At 42.7% G+C, this 21,581-nt stretch overlaps 1 protein-coding gene across 2 annotated transcripts in view; it reads left to right on the top strand.

The window, feature by feature from the left end:
* The first annotated feature begins 11,964 nt into the window (after window positions 1-11,964).
* Window positions 11,965-21,581, top strand: part of mast1a (microtubule associated serine/threonine kinase 1a) — a 73,309-nt gene continuing 63,692 nt past the window's right edge. For both annotated transcript variants that reach the window (XM_089007130.1, XM_089007129.1), the window contains exon 1: window positions 11,965-12,538. In XM_089007130.1, coding sequence (XP_088863256.1) covers window positions 12,500-12,538 — 39 coding nt within the window. In that variant the 5' untranslated portion in view covers window positions 11,965-12,499. The remainder of the gene's footprint in view (window positions 12,539-21,581) is intronic.

The raw sequence follows: 21,581 nt of genomic DNA, 5'->3' as shown, positions 1-21,581 counted from the left end.
TGATCTATTTCTGATCAAGGCTGTCTGCCTTAATGCTATTCAATCAGCTGAAAAAAAAAGAATCAGAATCATCTTTATGAGCCAAGTACAGTGATACCTTGGCTTACAAACTTAATTGATTCCCAGACAGAGTGTGTGAGGCGAAAAGTGTGTATCCCAAAAAATAATTCCCCATAGGAAACCATTAAAATGAGAATAATCCGTTCCCAGGTCCCCATAAAACATAATTTTCTACTTTCTAATTTTCTAAGCCTTAAAACTACACAAAATATACCCTATTTTATGTTGAATATGTGCTATGGTATTATAATTAAAGAATCAGAATCAGAATCAGAATACCTTTATTCGTCCCGCAATGGGGAAATTTGCAGTCCACAGCAGCAATTGAAGAGGGATGGGGTTGGGGTGGGAGTGAAAGGATAGAAAACAAGATATTCTAAGCATAACAAAATAAAAATGTCAACTGTATACTGTGCAAATGTAGATGTGCAAAAACCGTTCTATAAACAAGACTGTACATAGTGCAGAATCAAGAGATGCATTTAGATATATTGCAACAACCCATATTTACAAGTGTCCAGTTTTTTTTTTTTTTTTTTTTTTTTTTTTTTTTTTTTTTTTTTTTTTTTCACATGTGATCATTGGGAATTGTGAAGCCTGACAGCAGTCGGTAGGAACGAGCGGCGGTACCTCTCCTTCTTGCAGCGCGGGTGTAATAGTCTCTGGCTAAAGGAGCTACCCAGAGCTGTCAGGATGGGCAGGAGGGGGTGGGAGGGGCTGTCCGTCATAGCTTTTAGTTTAGCTAGCGTCCGTCTGTTGCCCACCTCCTCAAGAGAGTCCAGCGAGCAGCCCACGACAGAACTGGCCCGCTTGACAAAGCGCTCCAGTCTTTTTCTGTCCCGGGTGGTGATGCTGCCTGACCAGCAGACAATGCCATAGTGGATGGCTGATGCCACCACAGAGTCATAGAAAGTCTTTAGGAGTGACCCCTGAACTCCAAAAGACCTCAGTTTCCTGAGGAGGAAGAGGCGACTCTGTCCCTTTTTGATTAGGGCATCCGTGTTTGTTGTCCAGTCCAGTTTATTGTTGAGAGTAACACCCAGGTACTTGTAGGAGGTCACCCTCTCAATGTCCGAACCCTGGATGTTCAATGGTGCAGGTGACGATTGTTTCCTGCAGAAATCCACCACCAGCTCCTTGGTTTTGCCAGTGTTGATCTGGAGGTGATTCTGCTGGCACCAGTCCACAAAGTCCTTTGTCAGTCCCCTGTACTCCCTATCGTCTCCCTCTGTAATGAGGCCGACAATAGCTGAGTCGTCAGAGAACTTCTGAAGGTGGCAGGTTGGGGTGTTGTAGTTGAAGTCCGAGGTGTAGAGGGTGAAGAGGAATGGAGCCAGGACTGTTCCCTGCGGCGCTCCGGTGCTGCAGAGAAGCCTGTCCGACTCACAGTTCTTTACCCTCACGTACTGTGGCCTGTTTGTGAGGTAGTCTGTAATCCAGGATGTGAGGTGATGGTCGACTCCGGCATGCTGCAGCTTGTCCCCCAGTAGACTGGGCTGGATGGTGTTGAAGGCACTGGAGAAATCGAAGAATGTGATCCTCACCGTGCTCCCAGCATTCTCCAGGTGCAGCAACGCCGTATGGAGGAGGTAGATGATGGCATCCTCCACACCGATGCTGGGCTGGTAGGCAAACTGCAGCGGGTCCAGCGATGAGCTTGCCAGCGGTCGCAGGTGGGCGAGGACGAGTCTCTCCAGCGTCTTCATCAGGTGAGACGTCAGCGCCACCGGTCTGTAGCTGTTGAGCTCTTTGGGGTTGGCAATCTTGGGCACTGGGACCAGGCATGACGTTTTCCACAGCTGTGGAACTCTGCCCAGCTTCAGGCTCAGGTTGAACAAGTGCTGGACAATGTCACACAGCTGGTCGGAGCAGGTCTTGAGGAGTCGGGAACTGATGTCATCCGGACCTGCTGCCTTCCTCACCTTCATCCTCCTCAGTTGGTTCCTCACCTGCGCAGTTGTGACAGACAGGCAGGAACCAGGAGGCAGAGTGGCGGCTGAGGGTGTGGCAACGGTTGGGAGGGCAGATGTTGGTTGTGGAAAGCTGGTCGTGAGAGGGGGCAGGGAGGGTAAGGCCACAGTGAGAGTTGGTGCAGGTGCAGCTACAGGTGAAGTTGACGGTGGGGCCGGGGGCGGCTGGCGTCTTGTCAAACCGATTGAAAAAGCGGTTGAGTTCATCTGCCCAGTCCTTGTCTTTTTCGTTCAATGTCACTGGGCTTTTGTGGCCTGAGATGTTTTTCAGGCCCTTCCAGACACCAGCGACATTGCTGGCTTGCAGCTGCTCCTCCATTTTCATCCTGTAGGCCTTCTTCCCCTCTCTGATCTTCCTCCTCAGTTGGATCTGCACGGCCTTCAGTTCCTCTCTGTTGCCCGACACAAAAGCCCTTTTCTTCTCCTTCAGGAGGACTTTTATGTCGGGATTAATCCATGGTTTGTTGTTGGCAAAACACCGCACAGTCCTGGTGGGTACGGTGTTTTGTTCACAAAAGTTAATGTAGTCTGTGATGGTGTTGGTGAGTGAGTCAATGTCTTCCCCATGAATCTCAGTAAAGAGCTCCCACCTGGTTGAATCAAAACAGTCCCGCAGAGCTTCTTCAGCTTCTGTGGACCATCTTTTGATCGTGCGGGTCACAGCTGGTTGCCTCTGGACAAGGGGTTTGTACACAGGCTGGAGATAAACCATATTGTGGTCTGCTCTTCCGAGAGGGGGGAGGGGGGAGGGTTTGTATGCATCCTTGGCGTTTGAATAAAATAGGTCCAATATGTTATTGTCTCTGGTGGCACAAGTTACATACTGTGTGAATGTTGGGAGGGAGAATTTCAGGGAAATGTGATTGAAGTCCCCTGAGATGATAAACAAGGCGTTGGGGGACTGGGTTTGCAGCTTGTTTACAACAGATATGAGGGCATCGGAGGCAGCGCCGCCATTTGCCGTAGGGGGAATGTACGTCGTCACGGCTATGACGTGTGAGAATTCCCGTGGCAGGTAATGCGGCCGAAGGCTAACGGCTAGCAGCTCGATGTCCCGAGTGCAAAGTTTTTCCTTCACCGTGATGTGCCCAGGATTGCACTGAATAAACTGTACTGTAGAATAAAGTCGTTTTATTTACCTTTGTGATGGTTGTTGATGGCTTGATGGAATGTAGTGGCCGGTTTCATCATCATTAAACACTTGATGAGGAACATAACCTTCTTCTTTCACCATCTTGAGGAATGATCCCTTGTAGGTGCTTTCTTTGTGATAATTTTATCTAGTTCCGCATCAATTGTGTTCTGTTTAGCTGGGTTGATAGCTTTTTGCATCAAGTGTACAGATGGCTTGTTCAGGTTGTTTGTGGAGCCTGATTGATGGGATATTTTAACCTTGCAGTCTACACTGCCTTTGAACTATCAAAGTTGAAACTCTCACTGTCATCTGCCTGTCTCTTTGATGTTTAAACCCCCCCCCTCACTGCTGCGTTCTTGACCAATCACATGGCTTTAATTGAGGACTGGGGGCGGGGAATAGACGACAGAAACAGTCTCGTTCGCGAACGACACATGACTAATTGAGGCTGCTCCGTGTATGAAAAAAGTCTGTATGCCAAGGTAAAATTTTCATAAATTTAACGTTTGTAAACCGAAAAGTTCATAAGCAAAGGCGTTTGTAAACCAAGGTATCACTGTATGTAGAACACACAAGGAATTTGTCTCCGGTAGAACACACTGCACTGGTATCTTCATAAAAAAAATTGCCAAGGCATTATACAGTTATATTTGGGTTACTGTTTCGAGAGTTAATGGCTTGGGAGAAGAAGCTGTTTAAATGTCTGCTGGATTTGGTGCACATGGATATATTTATATATATACAGTAAAGTCTCGTTATATCGATATTCAAGGGAGTCCGAAAAATATCGATATAACCGGGACTATCGATATATCCGACCCTGTTTGTATGTAATTTTCTCCATGCGTGCATAGAAATAGTATCGATATAACCGGGACTATCGATATATCCGATATCGATATAACGAGACTTTACTGTATATATATATATATATACAGTAAAGTCTCGTTATATCGATATTCAAGGGAGTCCGAAAAATATCGATATAACCGGGGCTATCGATATATCCGACCCTGTTTGCATGTAATTTTCTCCGTGCGTGCATTGAAATAGTATCGATATAACCGGGACTATCGATATATCCGATATCGATATAACGAGACTTTACTGTATATATAGGGCCTAAACTACCAGTAAGACTTTAGTTTTCTGACGAAGTTTCTTGGATAGAAGCGAAACGTCCGACACCTTCAAAGAAGTACAGATGACGGCTGAAGAAACCTTTTCATCGATGGACCACTCCTGTACGACTGAGAGCTTACACAGACGAAATAATAATAATACATTTCATTTATAAGCACCTTTCAAAACTCTCAAGGACACTTTACAGTCACAGGATATTTTTTCTGTGGTCAAAATCGGGAGTCTCCCGACCAAATCGCGAGACTTACCATGTATGCCATCTATCCAATGAAGCATTTGCTTCTGTAATTTCAATGTGCAGTATGGGCTACTAGTTTATTTTTGAAGTACCAAATACCTGATAGTTGAGGTCACGCAGTGTCAGGCAGGTCTGTAATCCTTCAGTTTGTTACACGTCGTCCTAGTTTCTTTTCAGGGCATCTCTTTAACCACGCTAATTGGATTGTGCCGATTCTTCTCCCGACAATTGACACAGAAAGCCTCTGTCATTGACTGCGTCTATGCTGTTGACTCACGCAATGCTGAGCAAAACTTACTTTTGACCGTCACGTTACATAACCGTATTTCAAAACAGTTCACCTGTTAACTATCATAAATGATTAACCACCGTGTCTAACAGCAAGCCGTCAACATGTTTTTCCTTTTGACGTACTGAGTACGTAACATCCTCTGTCCACATGGTGTCCCCATTCTCCAAAAATGATTTGGCCAGTGGTGTAAACCAAGCTAATAAATACAATCCAAGACTGGAGAGGTACTATTCTAGCTTTATAGATCAATCGTGAGTCAAACATCCAATTTTTCTATACGTTTAGTTGCAGGTGAGCCAATCACCCAATTGTGGACTCACTATTGTTTTACTACTACTACTACTACTACTACTACTACCACTACTACTACTACTACTACTACTACTACTAATAATAATAATACATTTAATGTCAAAGTGCCTCTCAAAACTCTCAAGGACACTTTACAGTCACAGGATATCTTTTTTGTGTGCGGGTGAGCAGCGGCAGCCATTCGCGCCAGAGTTCACTATACCAGGGATGAGAATTTTCCGCCAAAGAAGCTGTTTAAATGTCTGCTGCATTTTGTGCCTGCCTGAGGGTAGTAGCTGGAAAAGGTGGTGGGCAGGGTGCAGAGGGTCCAGGACGGTGCCGATGATTTTTTTTTTTTCACCGTCGTAACTTGGCCGTATTCTTTTTTTCCTGCATAATGTTTTTACAGTATTCAACTCAAATGTAATTAGCTAATATCCTTTCATTGCTTCATAAGAAGGGGAAGAAAAACGTATTACAATAATATGTTATGATGACCCAGTTCAGTATAACAGCTCTGTGGTGGAGGGAAATATAATGTTAATGATATACCAGCCAGTCAGTAAGAACTAAAAGTAAACAAACAATTCTGAGATTTGGCAATGGCGCCGAAAAGTTTTCAATTACTGCATTTAAATATGTTGAAAATGTGTTCATATTTAGAAAAGTACATTAGTAAAATGGAGTGATATACACCACCATTTCCAAATGATGTCAGATGTAAATTATGTAAGGAGCAAATACATTTTCCAGTCAGCTTTTGAACCACTTACCGGTACCTTCAGAATGATGATCTCTTCACAACTATCTGTCCAATGTCAAGTCACACCACCCCCCCAGTTTAAAAGCCACTTAACCCTTCATGGTGCTTATAGATCACTTGGGATGTTGAAGTCACCTTAGCTCACCTCTCTTCTGTATCTCTGACAGCTCTGTGCATGTATGACTGCTGATTGCGTGTTGGTTTATTTAGAGGAGCTTCTCTGCGGAGAGCAGGCTTTTAGCACTGCTACGCTCTGACCCACTTATACTTAGACGGGAAGAAAGAAAGCGGAAGGGAAGGCTGAAGCACCCATGATTTGGAGGCATGCAGATGAGAAAAGGTAGATGTCGAAAGGTAGACGTTTCCTGTGGACACCAGACCATGTAGTACAGTTTGGGCTGCCTAAAAATTAAGCTCTCGAATGGTTGCATCGAGTAATTGCAGCTGCAATTGCCCATTAATGATAAGTTTAACTCATTCACTGCCAGACGTGCAAAAATGTGTCCACCCCAGTGCCAGGGTTTTTGTCATTTTCACTCAAATTCCAGGACCCACAAAATATTGAGTTTTAGGTGTACATAAACATTCAATGCAGCGGTAAGAAACCCTAGACTCTTATTTTATCAGAAAAAAAAGTTAATTCCTAAATTATATGGGTCTGGAGTTCTCTGAGCTTGAAGTGGAGGAAACTGTACACATTTGGCTAAATGCTGCCCCCTCGTGTAAGGGAAAAAACATTGCCAGAGGTCTGACCAGCACTTTATCGGCATCCTCCACAAGAAAAACCAAAACACAGACAAATTCGGGAATGGCAGTTAATTAGTTGACTGCGCCCCCCCAAACTTTCTGTAACTCCTCCATGAGCCTCGGTTAATGATGGACTACAACTTGGACCCAAAACAACAATTAAACAAAAAGACAAACACCTGATTTCAATGTGGTTGCAGTACAGTAATTCTACTTCTATTGATATATCCCTCTACTACACAGGTGTCAAAGTCAAGGCCCGGGGTGCCAAATCTGGCCGGCCACATTCATTTATTTGGCCCACGAAAGCAAATCAAACTTGTGAAATTCCATGAACCAAAAGTTATATGGTTCTGGAGTTATTTGAGCTTGAAGTAGGGGTAGCTGTACAAAAGGCAAATGCTGCCCCCTTGTGGAAGGGAAAAACATAGCCAGAGGTCTGACCAACACTTGATCGGCACAACCGCCAAAAAACAAAACCCAAATTATATCAGAATCAGAATCATCTTTATTGCCAAGTATGTAGAACACACAAGGAATTTGTTTCCGGTAGAACACGCTGCACTAGTATCGTTGTCAAAAAACTACTAAGTGGCACTATACAGTTCCACATATATATATAGAATAAATTCAGGAATGGCAGTGAATGACTTACTGAGCCTTTCAAATGACAATTTGTTTTGGGTAGAAAATGCTTTGTTTCAATAATACAAAGCAAAAATATATTTTGTTTTCGTAATAGAATTGATAAAAAGGTACAAGTCTCCTCCTCCTCTTCCGAACTTGACAAACTGGCAAAATCCTGTTGAATGGCTCGCATTTGACTGAGCCGTTCAGAGCATTCAGCTTCAAGGGCATTGAGATTGAATTTGATTGTTTCTGTGTGATTTTGCTCTGAAGCAGGCAACCTTGTAAATAACATAAACATCTCATTATACAATAAAAGAAAAACCAAGGCAGTGATGACAGAATTCCAATGAATTGATCTGCTGCTCATGTTCACATTTGTGCAAGAACAGTGAACTACAACTTATATTTCGGCAAAATAATACCATCACGCCATTGTATTATTTTTCGTTTTATTGACACGCACACACCACCAATTTGAATGCAGTCCGAGGCACTTGAAGAAATGTGAGCTGACGTAGCATTTGTCAGACGGGCTTAACGTGTCGGGAAATGAGCTCGTGCAAGCTGTAGACGTATTCCACATCCAAGCCCTCATGCCGAGCTTTTTGCTCAGGAGTGCTGACCCCACGTGACCTCCCTTTGGGGCGTCTTTTCAAACGGGCTGACATCATTCCTGAAAGCTTATGTCTGTGCCTGCCTTTGCCACCGGTGCCATGTTGGCCTTCGCACATCACACAATTAATAAATGAGGGAAGAAAAATGCAAAATTCATGCGCTTTCATCAATTATTAAATGCTAATAACAAAAAACGGCGTAATAGAAGAGTATGACAAGCTGCTAACTGGGTCATTCTCGCCAACTGAATATTTCACCTCACTTCTCACAGTGGCTGAGCGATTTTAGAAAATAAATAATAATAAATTCGAAATTTTTTCATATATATATATATATATACAGTAAAGTCTCGTTATATCGATATTCAAGGGAGTCCGAAAAAATATCGATATAACCGGGACTATCGATATATCCGACCCTGTTTGCATGTAATTTTCTCCGTGCGTGCATAGAAATAGTATCGATATAACCGGGACTATCGGTATATCCGATATCGATATAACGAGACTTTACTGTATATATATATGAAAAAAATCGAATTTATTATATATATATATATATATATATATACACATACAAGTGCATCGAAAATCTCAATTGAGATTGAGATTTTCTATGTCTAAGGTCCTCTTCCAACTTCTGCATTGAATGTTTATGTAGTCCAAAAACTCAATATTCTGTGGGTCCTGGAATTCGAGTGACAATGACACTGGAGTGGACACATTTTTGCACATCGTCTGGCAGTGAATGAATTCAGAGCTCAGCTTGTGAATGTAATATAAGCAAACCCAAAAATCAGGTCAGTCATGTTTGGTCATTACTTGAGGCACTGAGATGCCATTTTCAGTCTTCAGCAAGTGGCAGAGCAAAGCAAAATGGCTGCCCCCTGTCTAGTGTCCTTGAGAGTTTTGAAAGGTGCGTATAAATTAAATGGATTATTACTATTATTAATTAATTATTATTATTATTATAAGGATAAACAATTGAAAACATTTGATAAAACGTGTTATGGTAACAGGACTTAATTGGTCGAATTTTTATATATAAAAATCATTGCAGAGTACTCAGAAATGGCAAAAACAAAATTTTCGTTGAATTTTGGAGTGCTATAGGCTCCATTAGACTTTACCGCCTTTTAGCTTGATGCCTCTTGTTCATAAATATCACGTTAAATCGATTTTCATACAATCAAATTCTTTGCCCGGGCACTTTGCTGGGGAGTGGCGGGGCGGACAGAGGGTCCCATGTGTGAACTCCATCCGTTCCCCACCCCTCCCTTCCTGAACCTCCGTGCAGTAGCGTCTGTTCTCTGGAGAGTTAAACGTCACCGGGTAGTAGGAAGCGGTTGTTGTGGCGGAGATGAGGTTGAAGTAGAGCGGGCGGTGGAAGGGGTGGAACACAATGACACGAAGCCGAGTTCGTGTTACGAGCGCCCGGACACATTCATTGTGCGTGGACGCTGCTTTCAGGCGGAACTGAAAGCGACCGCAACGGCATTGCCTTGATGTACGTGTTTACAGCTATGTGCAGTTGATCTGGCGTGATGATGGCGACGCGTTCACGGAACTCCTGCACGGTGTCACTCCCGTGGATTTCTGGACCCGACACCGGAGGGGTTTATTTTCCGAGTGTTTGTTTGTCACTTCCTCGCTGCTTGGTGAATTGATACAAGCCAGTGGTACAAGATACTCTTCGCCTTCGCGATATTCACCACATTGCTGGTAAATAATGACCACTTAGGCTTCGATTTTTTTAAAGCTAAATTGACTCGCGGCGCGTGCCGGGGGGTCAATCACGTGACAACGTGGCGTGGTCTTGTGAACCCGTTTAAGAAAAAGAAACTCAAGGGGCTCCAGACACCCTCCAAGAGGTATCACCATGGATGATTCTGGCATCATTCGAAGAAGGCGACTCCAGGTAGGAACTCTATTCTATTTCATGTCTAACCTCCACGTTCTTTTCCCCACTGTACTGTACTGGACAATTTTGTGTGTGTTTCAACAACCCACGCATGTACACAACAAACTATGAACCTTGAATACCTTATGGTTATTTAAAAGCCATCTCACATCACCCTTCAACGTCACTCATCTATATGGCATTAGCTGATTTGATTTTGCAACAATGGAACAACCCAAGTGCCCATGAAAACTCACAGTAGCAACCCTTTGCTCAACAGAGCTCCTCCCTAACATGTTTGTCTCTCCGCCAAATTGTATTACTTCAACATATCCGATATCCTTGGACCAACTGAACAACTATACTATTAGAGTGACACACATGATGATTTACCGGTCTGTCGAACCACTGCATTAGCTGGTATTGGCAGCTTTTAGTAAGAGCAGATAGCGTGAAAAAAAGCCAGAATTAGACAGATGCCGATACCTGTTATTTTGACTTGTCCATTCCTACTCAAGATTTCTTGTTCCACTCATAGTATATGCTCCCCATTCATATGTAACCACATTAGTGGCCCTCCAGAGGCAACAGCAGCAGATTTTACATAAGTGGGACCACACTATAATCTATCGTGAATCAACGCACCGGGCCTTGACACAGTAGTAAAGTCATATCTTCAGGAAGTGATTATGTTAAACAAAAGAGGCCATGGGTTGAAAAAACAAAACAAAAACGACAACAAAAATGAAAAACCGTAATTTAGGATGATGACTGATTGCGCTGTTTTATACCACATGACCACGTATTCATACGCCCCAATTCCAGGACCCTCAGAATATTGACTTTTCGGACTACATACACATTCAATGCAGTGCTTAGACTCTCTTCTTTTGTCAGAAAAAAAATGTTAGTTCCTAAATGATATGGGCCTGGAGTTATATGAGCTTGAAATGAGGGCAGCTGTCTAAAATACAATGCAATACATCCATATTGGTTATATGGCGCTTTAACAACAGCTGAAGCTGGAACAAAGTGCTATCATGGACAAAAAGGGACATGCTGCCTCCTTGTGGCAAAGAAACAAATATTCCCAGAGGCCATGGCCAGCACTTTATCAGCACCCAAGCATGAAAAAAGAAAACAAATTCGGGAATGGCGCTCTACGTCATATTGTCAATTCCCGAATAAATTCGTGAATGGCACTGAATGAGTTAAAGACTGTTAATTTTCCCTACTGTCAATCTTCCCATCCCTTGAAGCATGTTAGTTTATTTTGGGGCAAATTGGGTGAGTACATGATGTCGATTTAGCTTATCACGTTCTTGCACATTGCATCGTTAATGGTTTTTAGGTTTTCTAATCTAACCCGATGGGTTTAAATGCTTAGGAAAACTCAACAAAATGGCCATCGGCCATTTTGGCTTATAATTAAGATCAATTTACAAATGCATCTGTTTTTCCAAATTGCTACCAAAGGCAGTGCTGTCGAGCAAAGTGGGCGGCTAAGCTCCGGTACGAGTTTCAAGATGTACATTAAGCCGACTTGAGCCTCAAGCTCCTAAAGCAGCTTAGTCCGCGTTTTGTGAATGAGGTAGGTTGGTCGATATCTCGTACGCCGATGATTGGCAGAAAACGCCGTGAAATGAATCTCGTAAGGCCCCGCCCGGTACACGAGTGACGGCCACTTAGCTGCCTCAACATATATTAATTTCCAATTAAAGCACTCGACTGAGCTTCGTGCCATCTGCTGCACAGGACCGCTCATCATTTATGAAATACAGTAAAGTCTCGTTATATCGATATTCAAGGGAGTCCGAAAAAATATCGATATAACCGGGACTATCGATATATCCGACCCTGTTTGCATGTAATTTTCTCCGTGCGTGCATAGAAATAGTATCGATATAACCGGGACTATCGATATATCCGATATCGATATAACGAGACTTTACTGTATAGGACTTTACCGCCTTTTAGCTTGATGCCTCTTGTTCATAAATATCACGTTAAATCGATTTTCATACAATCAAATTCTTTGCCCGGGCACTTTGCTGGGGAGTGGCGGGGCGGACAGAGGGTCCCATGTGTGAACTCCATCCGTTCCCCACCCCTCCCTTCCTGAACCTCCGTGCAGTAGCGTCTGTTCTCTGGAGAGTTAAACGTCACCGGGTAGTAGGAAGCGGTTGTTGTGGCGGAGATGAGGTTGAAGTAGAGCGGGCGGTGGAAGGGGTGGAACACAATGACACGAAGCCGAGTTCGTGTTACGAGCGCCCGGACACATTCATTGTGCGTGGACGCTGCTTTCAGGCGGAACTGAAAGCGACCGCAACGGCATTGCCTTGATGTACGTGTTTACAGCTATGTGCAGTTGATCTGGCGTGATGATGGCGACGCGTTCACGGAACTCCTGCACGGTGTCACTCCCGTGGATTTCTGGACCCGACACCGGAGGGGTTTATTTTCCGAGTGTTTGTTTGTCACTTCCTCGCTGCTTGGTGAATTGATACAAGCCAGTGGTACAAGATACTCTTCGCCTTCGCGATATTCACCACATTGCTGGTAAATAATGACCACTTAGGCTTCGATTTTTTTAAAGCTAAATTGACTCGCGGCGCGTGCCGGGGGGTCAATCACGTGACAACGTGGCGTGGTCTTGTGAACCCGTTTAAGAAAAAGAAACTCAAGGGGCTCCAGACACCCTCCAAGAGGTATCACCATGGATGATTCTGGCATCATTCGAAGAAGGCGACTCCAGGTAGGAACTCTATTCTATTTCATGTCTAACCTCCACGTTCTTTTCCCCACTGTACTGTACTGGACAATTTTGTGTGTGTTTCAACAACCCACGCATGTACACAACAAACTATGAACCTTGAATACCTTATGGTTATTTAAAAGCCATCTCACATCACCCTTCAACGTCACTCATCTATATGGCATTAGCTGATTTGATTTTGCAACAATGGAACAACCCAAGTGCCCATGAAAACTCACAGTAGCAACCCTTTGCTCAACAGAGCTCCTCCCTAACATGTTTGTCTCTCCGCCAAATTGTATTACTTCAACATATCCGATATCCTTGGACCAACTGAACAACTATACTATTAGAGTGACACACATGATGATTTACCGGTCTGTCGAACCACTGCATTAGCTGGTATTGGCAGCTTTTAGTAAGAGCAGATAGCGTGAAAAAAAGCCAGAATTAGACAGATGCCGATACCTGTTATTTTGACTTGTCCATTCCTACTCAAGATTTCTTGTTCCACTCATAGTATATGCTCCCCATTCATATGTAACCACATTAGTGGCCCTCCAGAGGCAACAGCAGCAGATTTTACATAAGTGGGACCACACTATAATCTATCGTGAATCAACGCACCGGGCCTTGACACAGTAGTAAAGTCATATCTTCAGGAAGTGATTATGTTAAACAAAAGAGGCCATGGGTTGAAAAAACAAAACAAAAACGACAACAAAAATGAAAAACCGTAATTTAGGATGATGACTGATTGCGCTGTTTTATACCACATGACCACGTATTCATACGCCCCAATTCCAGGACCCTCAGAATATTGACTTTTCGGACTACATACACATTCAATGCAGTGCTTAGACTCTCTTCTTTTGTCAGAAAAAAAATGTTAGTTCCTAAATGATATGGGCCTGGAGTTATATGAGCTTGAAATGAGGGCAGCTGTCTAAAATACAATGCAATACATCCATATTGGTTATATGGCGCTTTAACAACAGCTGAAGCTGGAACAAAGTGCTATCATGGACAAAAAGGGACATGCTGCCTCCTTGTGGCAAAGAAACAAATATTCCCAGAGGCCATGGCCAGCACTTTATCAGCACCCAAGCATGAAAAAAGAAAACAAATTCGGGAATGGCGCTCTACGTCATATTGTCAATTCCCGAATAAATTCGTGAATGGCACTGAATGAGTTAAAGACTGTTAATTTTCCCTACTGTCAATCTTCCCATCCCTTGAAGCATGTTAGTTTATTTTGGGGCAAATTGGGTGAGTACATGATGTCGATTTAGCTTATCACGTTCTTGCACATTGCATCGTTAATGGTTTTTAGGTTTTCTAATCTAACCCGATGGGTTTAAATGCTTAGGAAAACTCAACAAAATGGCCATCGGCCATTTTGGCTTATAATTAAGATCAATTTACAAATGCATCTGTTTTTCCAAATTGCTACCAAAGGCAGTGCTGTCGAGCAAAGTGGGCGGCTAAGCTCCGGTACGAGTTTCAAGATGTACATTAAGCCGACTTGAGCCTCAAGCTCCTAAAGCAGCTTAGTCCGCGTTTTGTGAATGAGGTAGGTTGGTCGATATCTCGTACGCCGATGATTGGCAGAAAACGCCGTGAAATGAATCTCGTAAGGCCCCGCCCGGTACACGAGTGACGGCCACTTAGCTGCCTCAACATATATTAATTTCCAATTAAAGCACTCGACTGAGCTTCGTGCCATCTGCTGCACAGGACCGCTCATCATTTATGAAATACAGTAAAGTCTCGTTATATCGATATTCAAGGGAGTCCGAAAAAATATCGATATAACCGGGACTATCGATATATCCGACCCTGTTTGCATGTAATTTTCTCCGTGCGTGCATAGAAATAGTATCGATATAACCGGGACTATCGATATATCCGATATCGATATAACGAGACTTTACTGTATAGACACGCCGAATTGGACCACTTCCTGTGAAAATGTTGCCCAGTTGATCATGACTCGATCCAACTTTCTATTGGCTGAAAGACCTGTACAGCCGCTCCCCACCATATGAACGAGATACATTCCGAGCGGTCGTTCATAAGGTGAATTTGTTCGTAAGTTGCTTCAGTGCGATGTCTTCTATGGAATGTATGTTTAAGTCAAACACTGAACGGGGAAGTATAAAACAAAGACACTCTAACAGTCGTAAAATAAATCCACACCTACTGTAGTACGACGACTTATATCCTTGGGTCTTCAGTAACCCATTACTGAAGCTGCTGGCACGTAGTTACTGAATTAGCAGCCATTACTTTTTGTTATGCATCGCGTTGTCCTGGAGCGGCAACTGGGAAGAGGGATTTCCTCCTCGCCCACATATTCTACACAGCCAATCGTAAGCGAGCTCGGTGGAATGAGGCCTGAACTCATTGGCAACACTTCAGGTCAGCCCTGGTGTCCGTCAGATAAACATCCAGCCCTTGAAACCTCCAATGTGTGCATGCGTGTACGTGAAGCACAGTACGCAGCCAATCGCAAGAGAGCTCGTCCGGAAAAAGCCGCGCAATACCAAATCGAACTTACAGCATCTCTTTCCGAACATTTTCCGACATACTGTAGCTGCAAAAATGTTCGTATGTACCGTTATTTATAACTTCAATGTTCGTAAGTTGAGGAGCGGAGCGTCTGTAACTAAAATCAACCATGCGATGGAAATGAATTTGACACCCCTGGTGTAAGATGGTGTGAAGTCAAGGTTGAAATGAATGTTTTTTTTTTCACACTTAACTGTGTGAACACTGACTCGAAAGACAGTGGAAATGTGTTTTAACCCTTTCAGGGACAACTACAGCGTGTTATTACAGCGTGTTATTACAGTTTATCATTCAATTATTAAAACCCCATCATGAGAAAAAAAAATCTTCATTCCAAAATAAATAACATTAGTATGTGGAAAAACATTTTTTTATCCTTCTAGTAAATGATTTTATTCCCTATAATTTTCCATTTTTAATTGTGGCTCGACTTCCTTTCTACATTAGTGAGTCAAGCTTTGCTTTTTGCTTTAATGATCTTGTGCACCTACTCAATTTTACTGTACTCTTACTGTGTTGAAGCCCGGACGTGCGATTTTACTGTAACTACTTACTGTCTGACCATCACCGGACGTGCGACTACCACATACACCCGCCACACTCTCCCTTTCCCACCAAAGTGGTCGATATCAATATCGGAGAAAGAGGAGGTCTAAATGTTGAGGATGTGGCACGGTTGTCAGGCCCATTAGCAGGACTAATGGTGGCCTAAGAGTGCCGTGTACCCCCCTGGGGAGGAAGCAGAAGGGCGGCCGAAGAAAGCCCAGAGGCCTTCAATGAAGTGGGCGGGAGAGAAGAAGCCCGTGTAGTTGCAGACGCCGGGAGATCCCATTTAAAGAGACTTGTCTAAAATCAGGGTAAGGAGTGTGGGTGAATGTTCACGTTAACTGCAAGTTGGGGCAGATGTTCAAAAGGCAAATGCTGCCCCTAACATTGCCAAAGATCTGAGCAGCGCTTTATCTCCCCCTCCCTGCAAGAGACTTGTCTAAAATCCGGTAAGGCAAAATGTGGGTGAATGGTGCTCCACATCATACTCATTCACTGCCAGACGATAAATTGCGAAAAAATGTGTCCAGTCCAGTGCCAGGGTTGACTTGCTTCCCACATTTTCTGCACTCACAAACTAACTTTAAAGGACAACCGACATCACTTTTTTGTTTCTTAACTGACATCAGAAAAACGTTTTATAGCATCGTAAGGATACCTTAAATACGCAGTGTGATATTTTATTTAACATGCAAAACGACCAATAACAAATGTCTGTAAAATGTCAAGAATCTGTTTTAAAAATTAGCTGCGAATTCGACATTTTCAGAAAGTCCCGCCCCCAGTTTGTGACATCACGCTAAGACGTCTTGCATTGCTGGAGAATCAAATCAATGGCTTCAGATTCGGAGAATATGCTTTCTTGTTACACCTCGAGTTATGAATATGATTCAAATAGTTCTGAAGAGGAAAGCATACATGTTTGCAATCGATTAAAGAATTTATTCCGTGCCATTTTGAGGCAACATTGAGGGGAAATGTCTCACCGATAAAGCGGCACAAAATGGCGACCTCCTGTGGCCACCTCCGTTTCCACAGGCTGATAAATTCCTTATATGGAGCTTGGACGCCCTCTTCTGGCGGATTTTGGGTGCAACACGAGGTCCCCAGACCAAACAAGTACAGCAAAATACATTGACGTGATGGAAGGACCGCTACAATGCGTCTTTTTTTCGGTCAGGGGTGTTCCTTTAGTGACGTCACGTACGGACTCGTCACCAACTCAAAAACAAGATTTCCTGAATATTCAGCGCGAGTCTTAAAACGTAAAATATGGCTATATGCGGTGGAATCTTATTAAAATACACTCAGTAGAAGTCATTTGAAGCCATTTTACAAATTATGGACACAACTTGTCTGAAGACGTCGGTTGTCCTTTAAAACTAAATCTTGACCTCTAGTGGACCAAAGTGAATCATTCTCAGCGTTACATCTTCCTTGCAATCAGCCGTCACTTTATTGGCAGCAGAAACAGAACAGAAGCTTTGATTCCACCCAAGGCGCCAACACAAATAGCCTTTTTTTCCTACCCTCCACTCCAAATTCCAGTTCTTGTTCTTTTCCTCCTTGGAATAATACCAACTAATTAAAAAAACCACACTCCAGCCCTTTGTCATCTGTTTAACAGAGAAAGTTGTTAAATATTTGAACGTTTTTGAAGGGCCCTTTTGCACCATCGCGAGGCGACCAGATCGGAAATTAATTATTTGTAGTTGTTACACGGAAGCCGTGCATAATGCATTCTCATTTTCCCAAAGATGTCATTGCGTGCATGCTTCTGTGACTTTGTCTGCAAACACACACACACACACGCACATAGACACGCACAATCCAAACTAGCCTAATGCTCCGAAATATAATACAGTACAGGTATCATTTTTAAACCTTTTTAATACAAATTAAAAAAGAGAAATATTGTCATAAAAAATCCCGAAGGGTGTATTTGATGGCAGATACAGGAATGCTAGAAAATGAATAGACAATCAGCAAAGAGGGGGAGAGATGATTATTCATTTGAAATCAACTGAATATTCATTGCATGTTGAATATTCGTTGATTAATATAGCTGAATAATAATCAACTGCAAACGTAGAAGTAGCTCTCGGTGCCCAACCAACAAGTACACCGTGGTCCCATGCGATCCATGTTTTTCATGATGTGAGCTCTATTGCAGGTATTTTTTTTTTGGTTAGGCTTGCATACATTTCAATAAAAACATGGAGCAACTCATGTAGATATATACAATGCAAATACTCACATGCATATATTATTTAGGAAATATGAATGATTAATTTTGCCATTTTACTGAATCACAGTACGCAGTACAAACACTCTGCAACTTACGAACATTCGAGTTACGATTAACAGTACATACGAACATTTTTGTGGGTATGTCGAAAAATGTTCGGACAGAGATGCTGTAAATTGGATTTTGTATTGTGCGCCATTTTTATGGCCGAGCTCGCTTGCGATTGGCTGCGTACTGTGCTTCACGCACACATATGCACACACGTTGGAGGTTTCAAGGGCTGGATGTTTACGTGACGGACACCAAGGCTGACCAATCAGAGCCCAGCTATGCTGATGTGTTGCCAATAAGTTCAGGCTCCGATCCGCCGAGCTCGCTTAGGATTGGCTGCGTAGAGTATGTGGGCGGGGAGGAAATCCCTCTTCCCAGTTGATGCTCCACGAGGATGCGATGCATAACAAAAAGTAATGGCTGCTGGCACGTAATTACTGAATTACGTGCCAGCAGCTTCAGTAATGGCTGCTGGCACGTAATTACTGAATTACGTGCCAGCAGCTTCAGTAATGGCTTACTGAAGTTCTATTTTGCAGTCCTTACTGCTTCTTCCACCTCTGATACAATACTGTTATTTTCAGGGGAGGCTGGAACAAATGAATTGAACCACTACAATATACTGCATATATTCTTAGAATGCATTTTCCCATTTGAATGCAGTTTCTTTCCCCCGCTTTTGGTTCAAAACAAGATCATTTCATTAGCGGAGTTGATTTCACACTTGCTTGCCAATGTTATCATTGTCCAGTGAACTGAAAGGAGAAACAATATGGCAACATCATGGACACAACTTGTCTGAAGACGTCGGTTGTCCTTTAAAACTAAATCTTGACCTGAAGTGAATCATTCTCAGCGTTACATCTTCCTTGCAATCAGCCGTCACTTTATTGGCAGCAGAAACAGAACAGAAGCTTTGATTCCACCCAAGGCGCCAACACAAATAGCCTTTTTTTCCTACCCTCCACTCCAAATTCCAGTTCTTGTTCTTTTCCTCCTTGGAATAATACCAACTAATTAAAAAAACCACACTCCAGCCCTTTGTCATCTGTTTAACAGAGAAAGTTGTTAAATATTTGAACGTTTTTGAAGGGCCCTTTTGCACCATCGCGAGGCGACCAGATCGGAAATTAATTATTTGTAGTTGTTACACGGAAGCCGTGCATAATGCATTCTCATTTTCCCAAAGATGTCATTGCGTGCATGCTTCTGTGACTTTGTCTGCCTACACACACACACGCACAATCCAAACTAGCCTAATGCTCCGAAATATAATACAGTACAGGTATCATTTTTAAACCTTTTTAATACAAATTAAAAAAGAGAAATATTGTCATAAAAAATCCCGAAGGGTGTATTTGATGGCAGATACAGGAATGCTAGAAAATGAATAGACAATCAGCAAAGAGGGGGAGAGATGATTATTCATTTGAAATCAACTGAATATTCATTGCATGTTGAATATTCGTTGATTAATATAGCTGAATAATAATCAACTGCAAACGTAGAAGTAGCTCTCGGTGCCCAACCAACAAGTACACCGTGGTCCCATGCGATCCATGTTTTTCATGATGTGAGCTCTATTGCAGGTCTTTTTTTTTTGGTTAGGCTTGCATACATTTCAATAAAAACATGGAGCAACTCATGTAGATATATACAATGCAAATACTCACATGCATATATTATTTAGGAAATATGAATGATTAATTTTGCCATTTTACTGAATCACAGTACGCAGTACAAACACTCTGCAACTTACGAACATTCGAGTTACGATTAACAGTACATACGAACATTTTTGTGGGTATGTCGAAAAATGTTCGGACAGAGATGCTGTAAATTGGATTTTGTATTGTGCGCCATTTTTATGGCCGAGCTCGCTTGCGATTGGCTGCGTACTGTGCTTCACGCACACATATGCACACACGTTGGAGGTTTCAAGGGCTGGATGTTTACGTGACGGACACCAAGGCTGACCAATCAGAGCCCAGCTATGCTGATGTGTTGCCAATAAGTTCAGGCTCCGATCCGCCGAGCTCGCTTAGGATTGGCTGCGTAGAGTATGTGGGCGGGGAGGAAATCCCTCTTCCCAGTTGATGCTCCACGAGGATGCGATGCATAACAAAAAGTAATGGCTGCTGGCACGTAATTACTGAATTACGTGCCAGCAGCTTCAGTAATGGCTGCTGGCACGTAATTACTGAATTACGTGCCAGCAGCTTCAGTAATGGCTTACTGAAGTTCTATTTTGCAGTCCTTACTGCTTCTTCCACCTCTGATACAATACTGTTATTTTCAGGGGAGGCTGGAACAAATGAATTGAACCACTACAATATACTGCATATATTCTTAGAATGCATTTTCCCATTTGAATGCAGTTTCTTTCCCCCGCTTTTGGTTCAAAACAAGATCATTTCATTAGCGGAGTTGATTTCACACTTGCTTGCCAATGTTATCATTGTCCAGTGAACTGAAAGGAGAAACAATATGGCAACATCACATACAGTAGCTGCCTACTGGGCGCCCATAAAGAGGGAGCAGGTGTTGCGGTTTTATCCATTAACTACCCCTCGACACTCCAGATCCAAACGTGCATGCACGGACACACATTTGTTGTGTGAGTCACTCTGGTCGAGCTTACTTCCTCCTGATGATGTCATTCATTAGCCATTCCAGCAAAAGCACCCTATGATGGGTGAAGTCATTCGCCTGAAACAAACAAGAACAGATATAAGTGCTCACGTTCCCACAAAGAGCACCATTACACAGGTAGCGACATCCCACCTGTCATCAGTCAAACTGTGAGGATGTTATAATAGTTAACTTATTCGCTGCTATTCCCGAATTCATCCGGGAATTGAAAAGTATGACGTGGAACGCCATTCACGAATTTGCTCGGGTTTTGTTTTTTTTCTTGCGGGGGTGCTGATAAAGCGCTGGTCAGACCTGTGGCCATGTTTTTTTTTCCCTTCCAGGAGGCAGCAGCATTTTCCTTTTGTCCATGTTAGCGCTTTGTTACTGCTTCAACTGTTGTTAAAGCGCAATACAAATCAATATGTATTGTATTTTGTACAGCCGCCCCCATTTCAAACTGAGATAACTCCAGACTCATATAACTTGGGAAATAACTATTTTTTTCTGCTAAAAGAAGAGAGTCTAAGGTTTGTTAACACTAAATAGAATCTTTATGTAGTCCTAAAACTCAATATTCATCCTTTCATCCTCTCCTCTTTCATCTAGAACTGGTTCATGTAATAAGGTGTTGTACTCAAATGTCATAGAGTACATCGGGAAAGTCGTTAGATTGTAATACTATCCATGTTTTTGTGTTCCTGTTGTCTTTATTATTTTCCTTTCTGTTGACTATCATGTAAAGCGCTTTGTTACAGCTGCAGCTGTTGTGAAAGCGCTATATAAATTAGGATGTATTGTATTGGATTGTATTGTAATATTCTGAGGGTCCTGCAATTTGAGTGAAAATGACAAAGGCAGTGAAGGAGGTAAAGAAAAAAACAACGAGCAATTGACTTGTACCTCGTCTGGCGTTTACCCTAACATGATAAAATGATGTAAAGAAGAGACCATTTTTAATCTGTTGTACCGAAAACAAAGAAAGAAAAGGCTATT

Source organism: Hippocampus bargibanti, linkage group LG10 (assembly GCF_051943395.1).
Source record: "Hippocampus bargibanti isolate YZ-2025 linkage group LG10, ASM5194339v1, whole genome shotgun sequence".
NCBI classification, from domain to species: domain Eukaryota; kingdom Metazoa; phylum Chordata; class Actinopteri; order Syngnathiformes; family Syngnathidae; genus Hippocampus; species Hippocampus bargibanti.
This window is presented reverse-complemented; position numbering and strand designations above follow the sequence as displayed.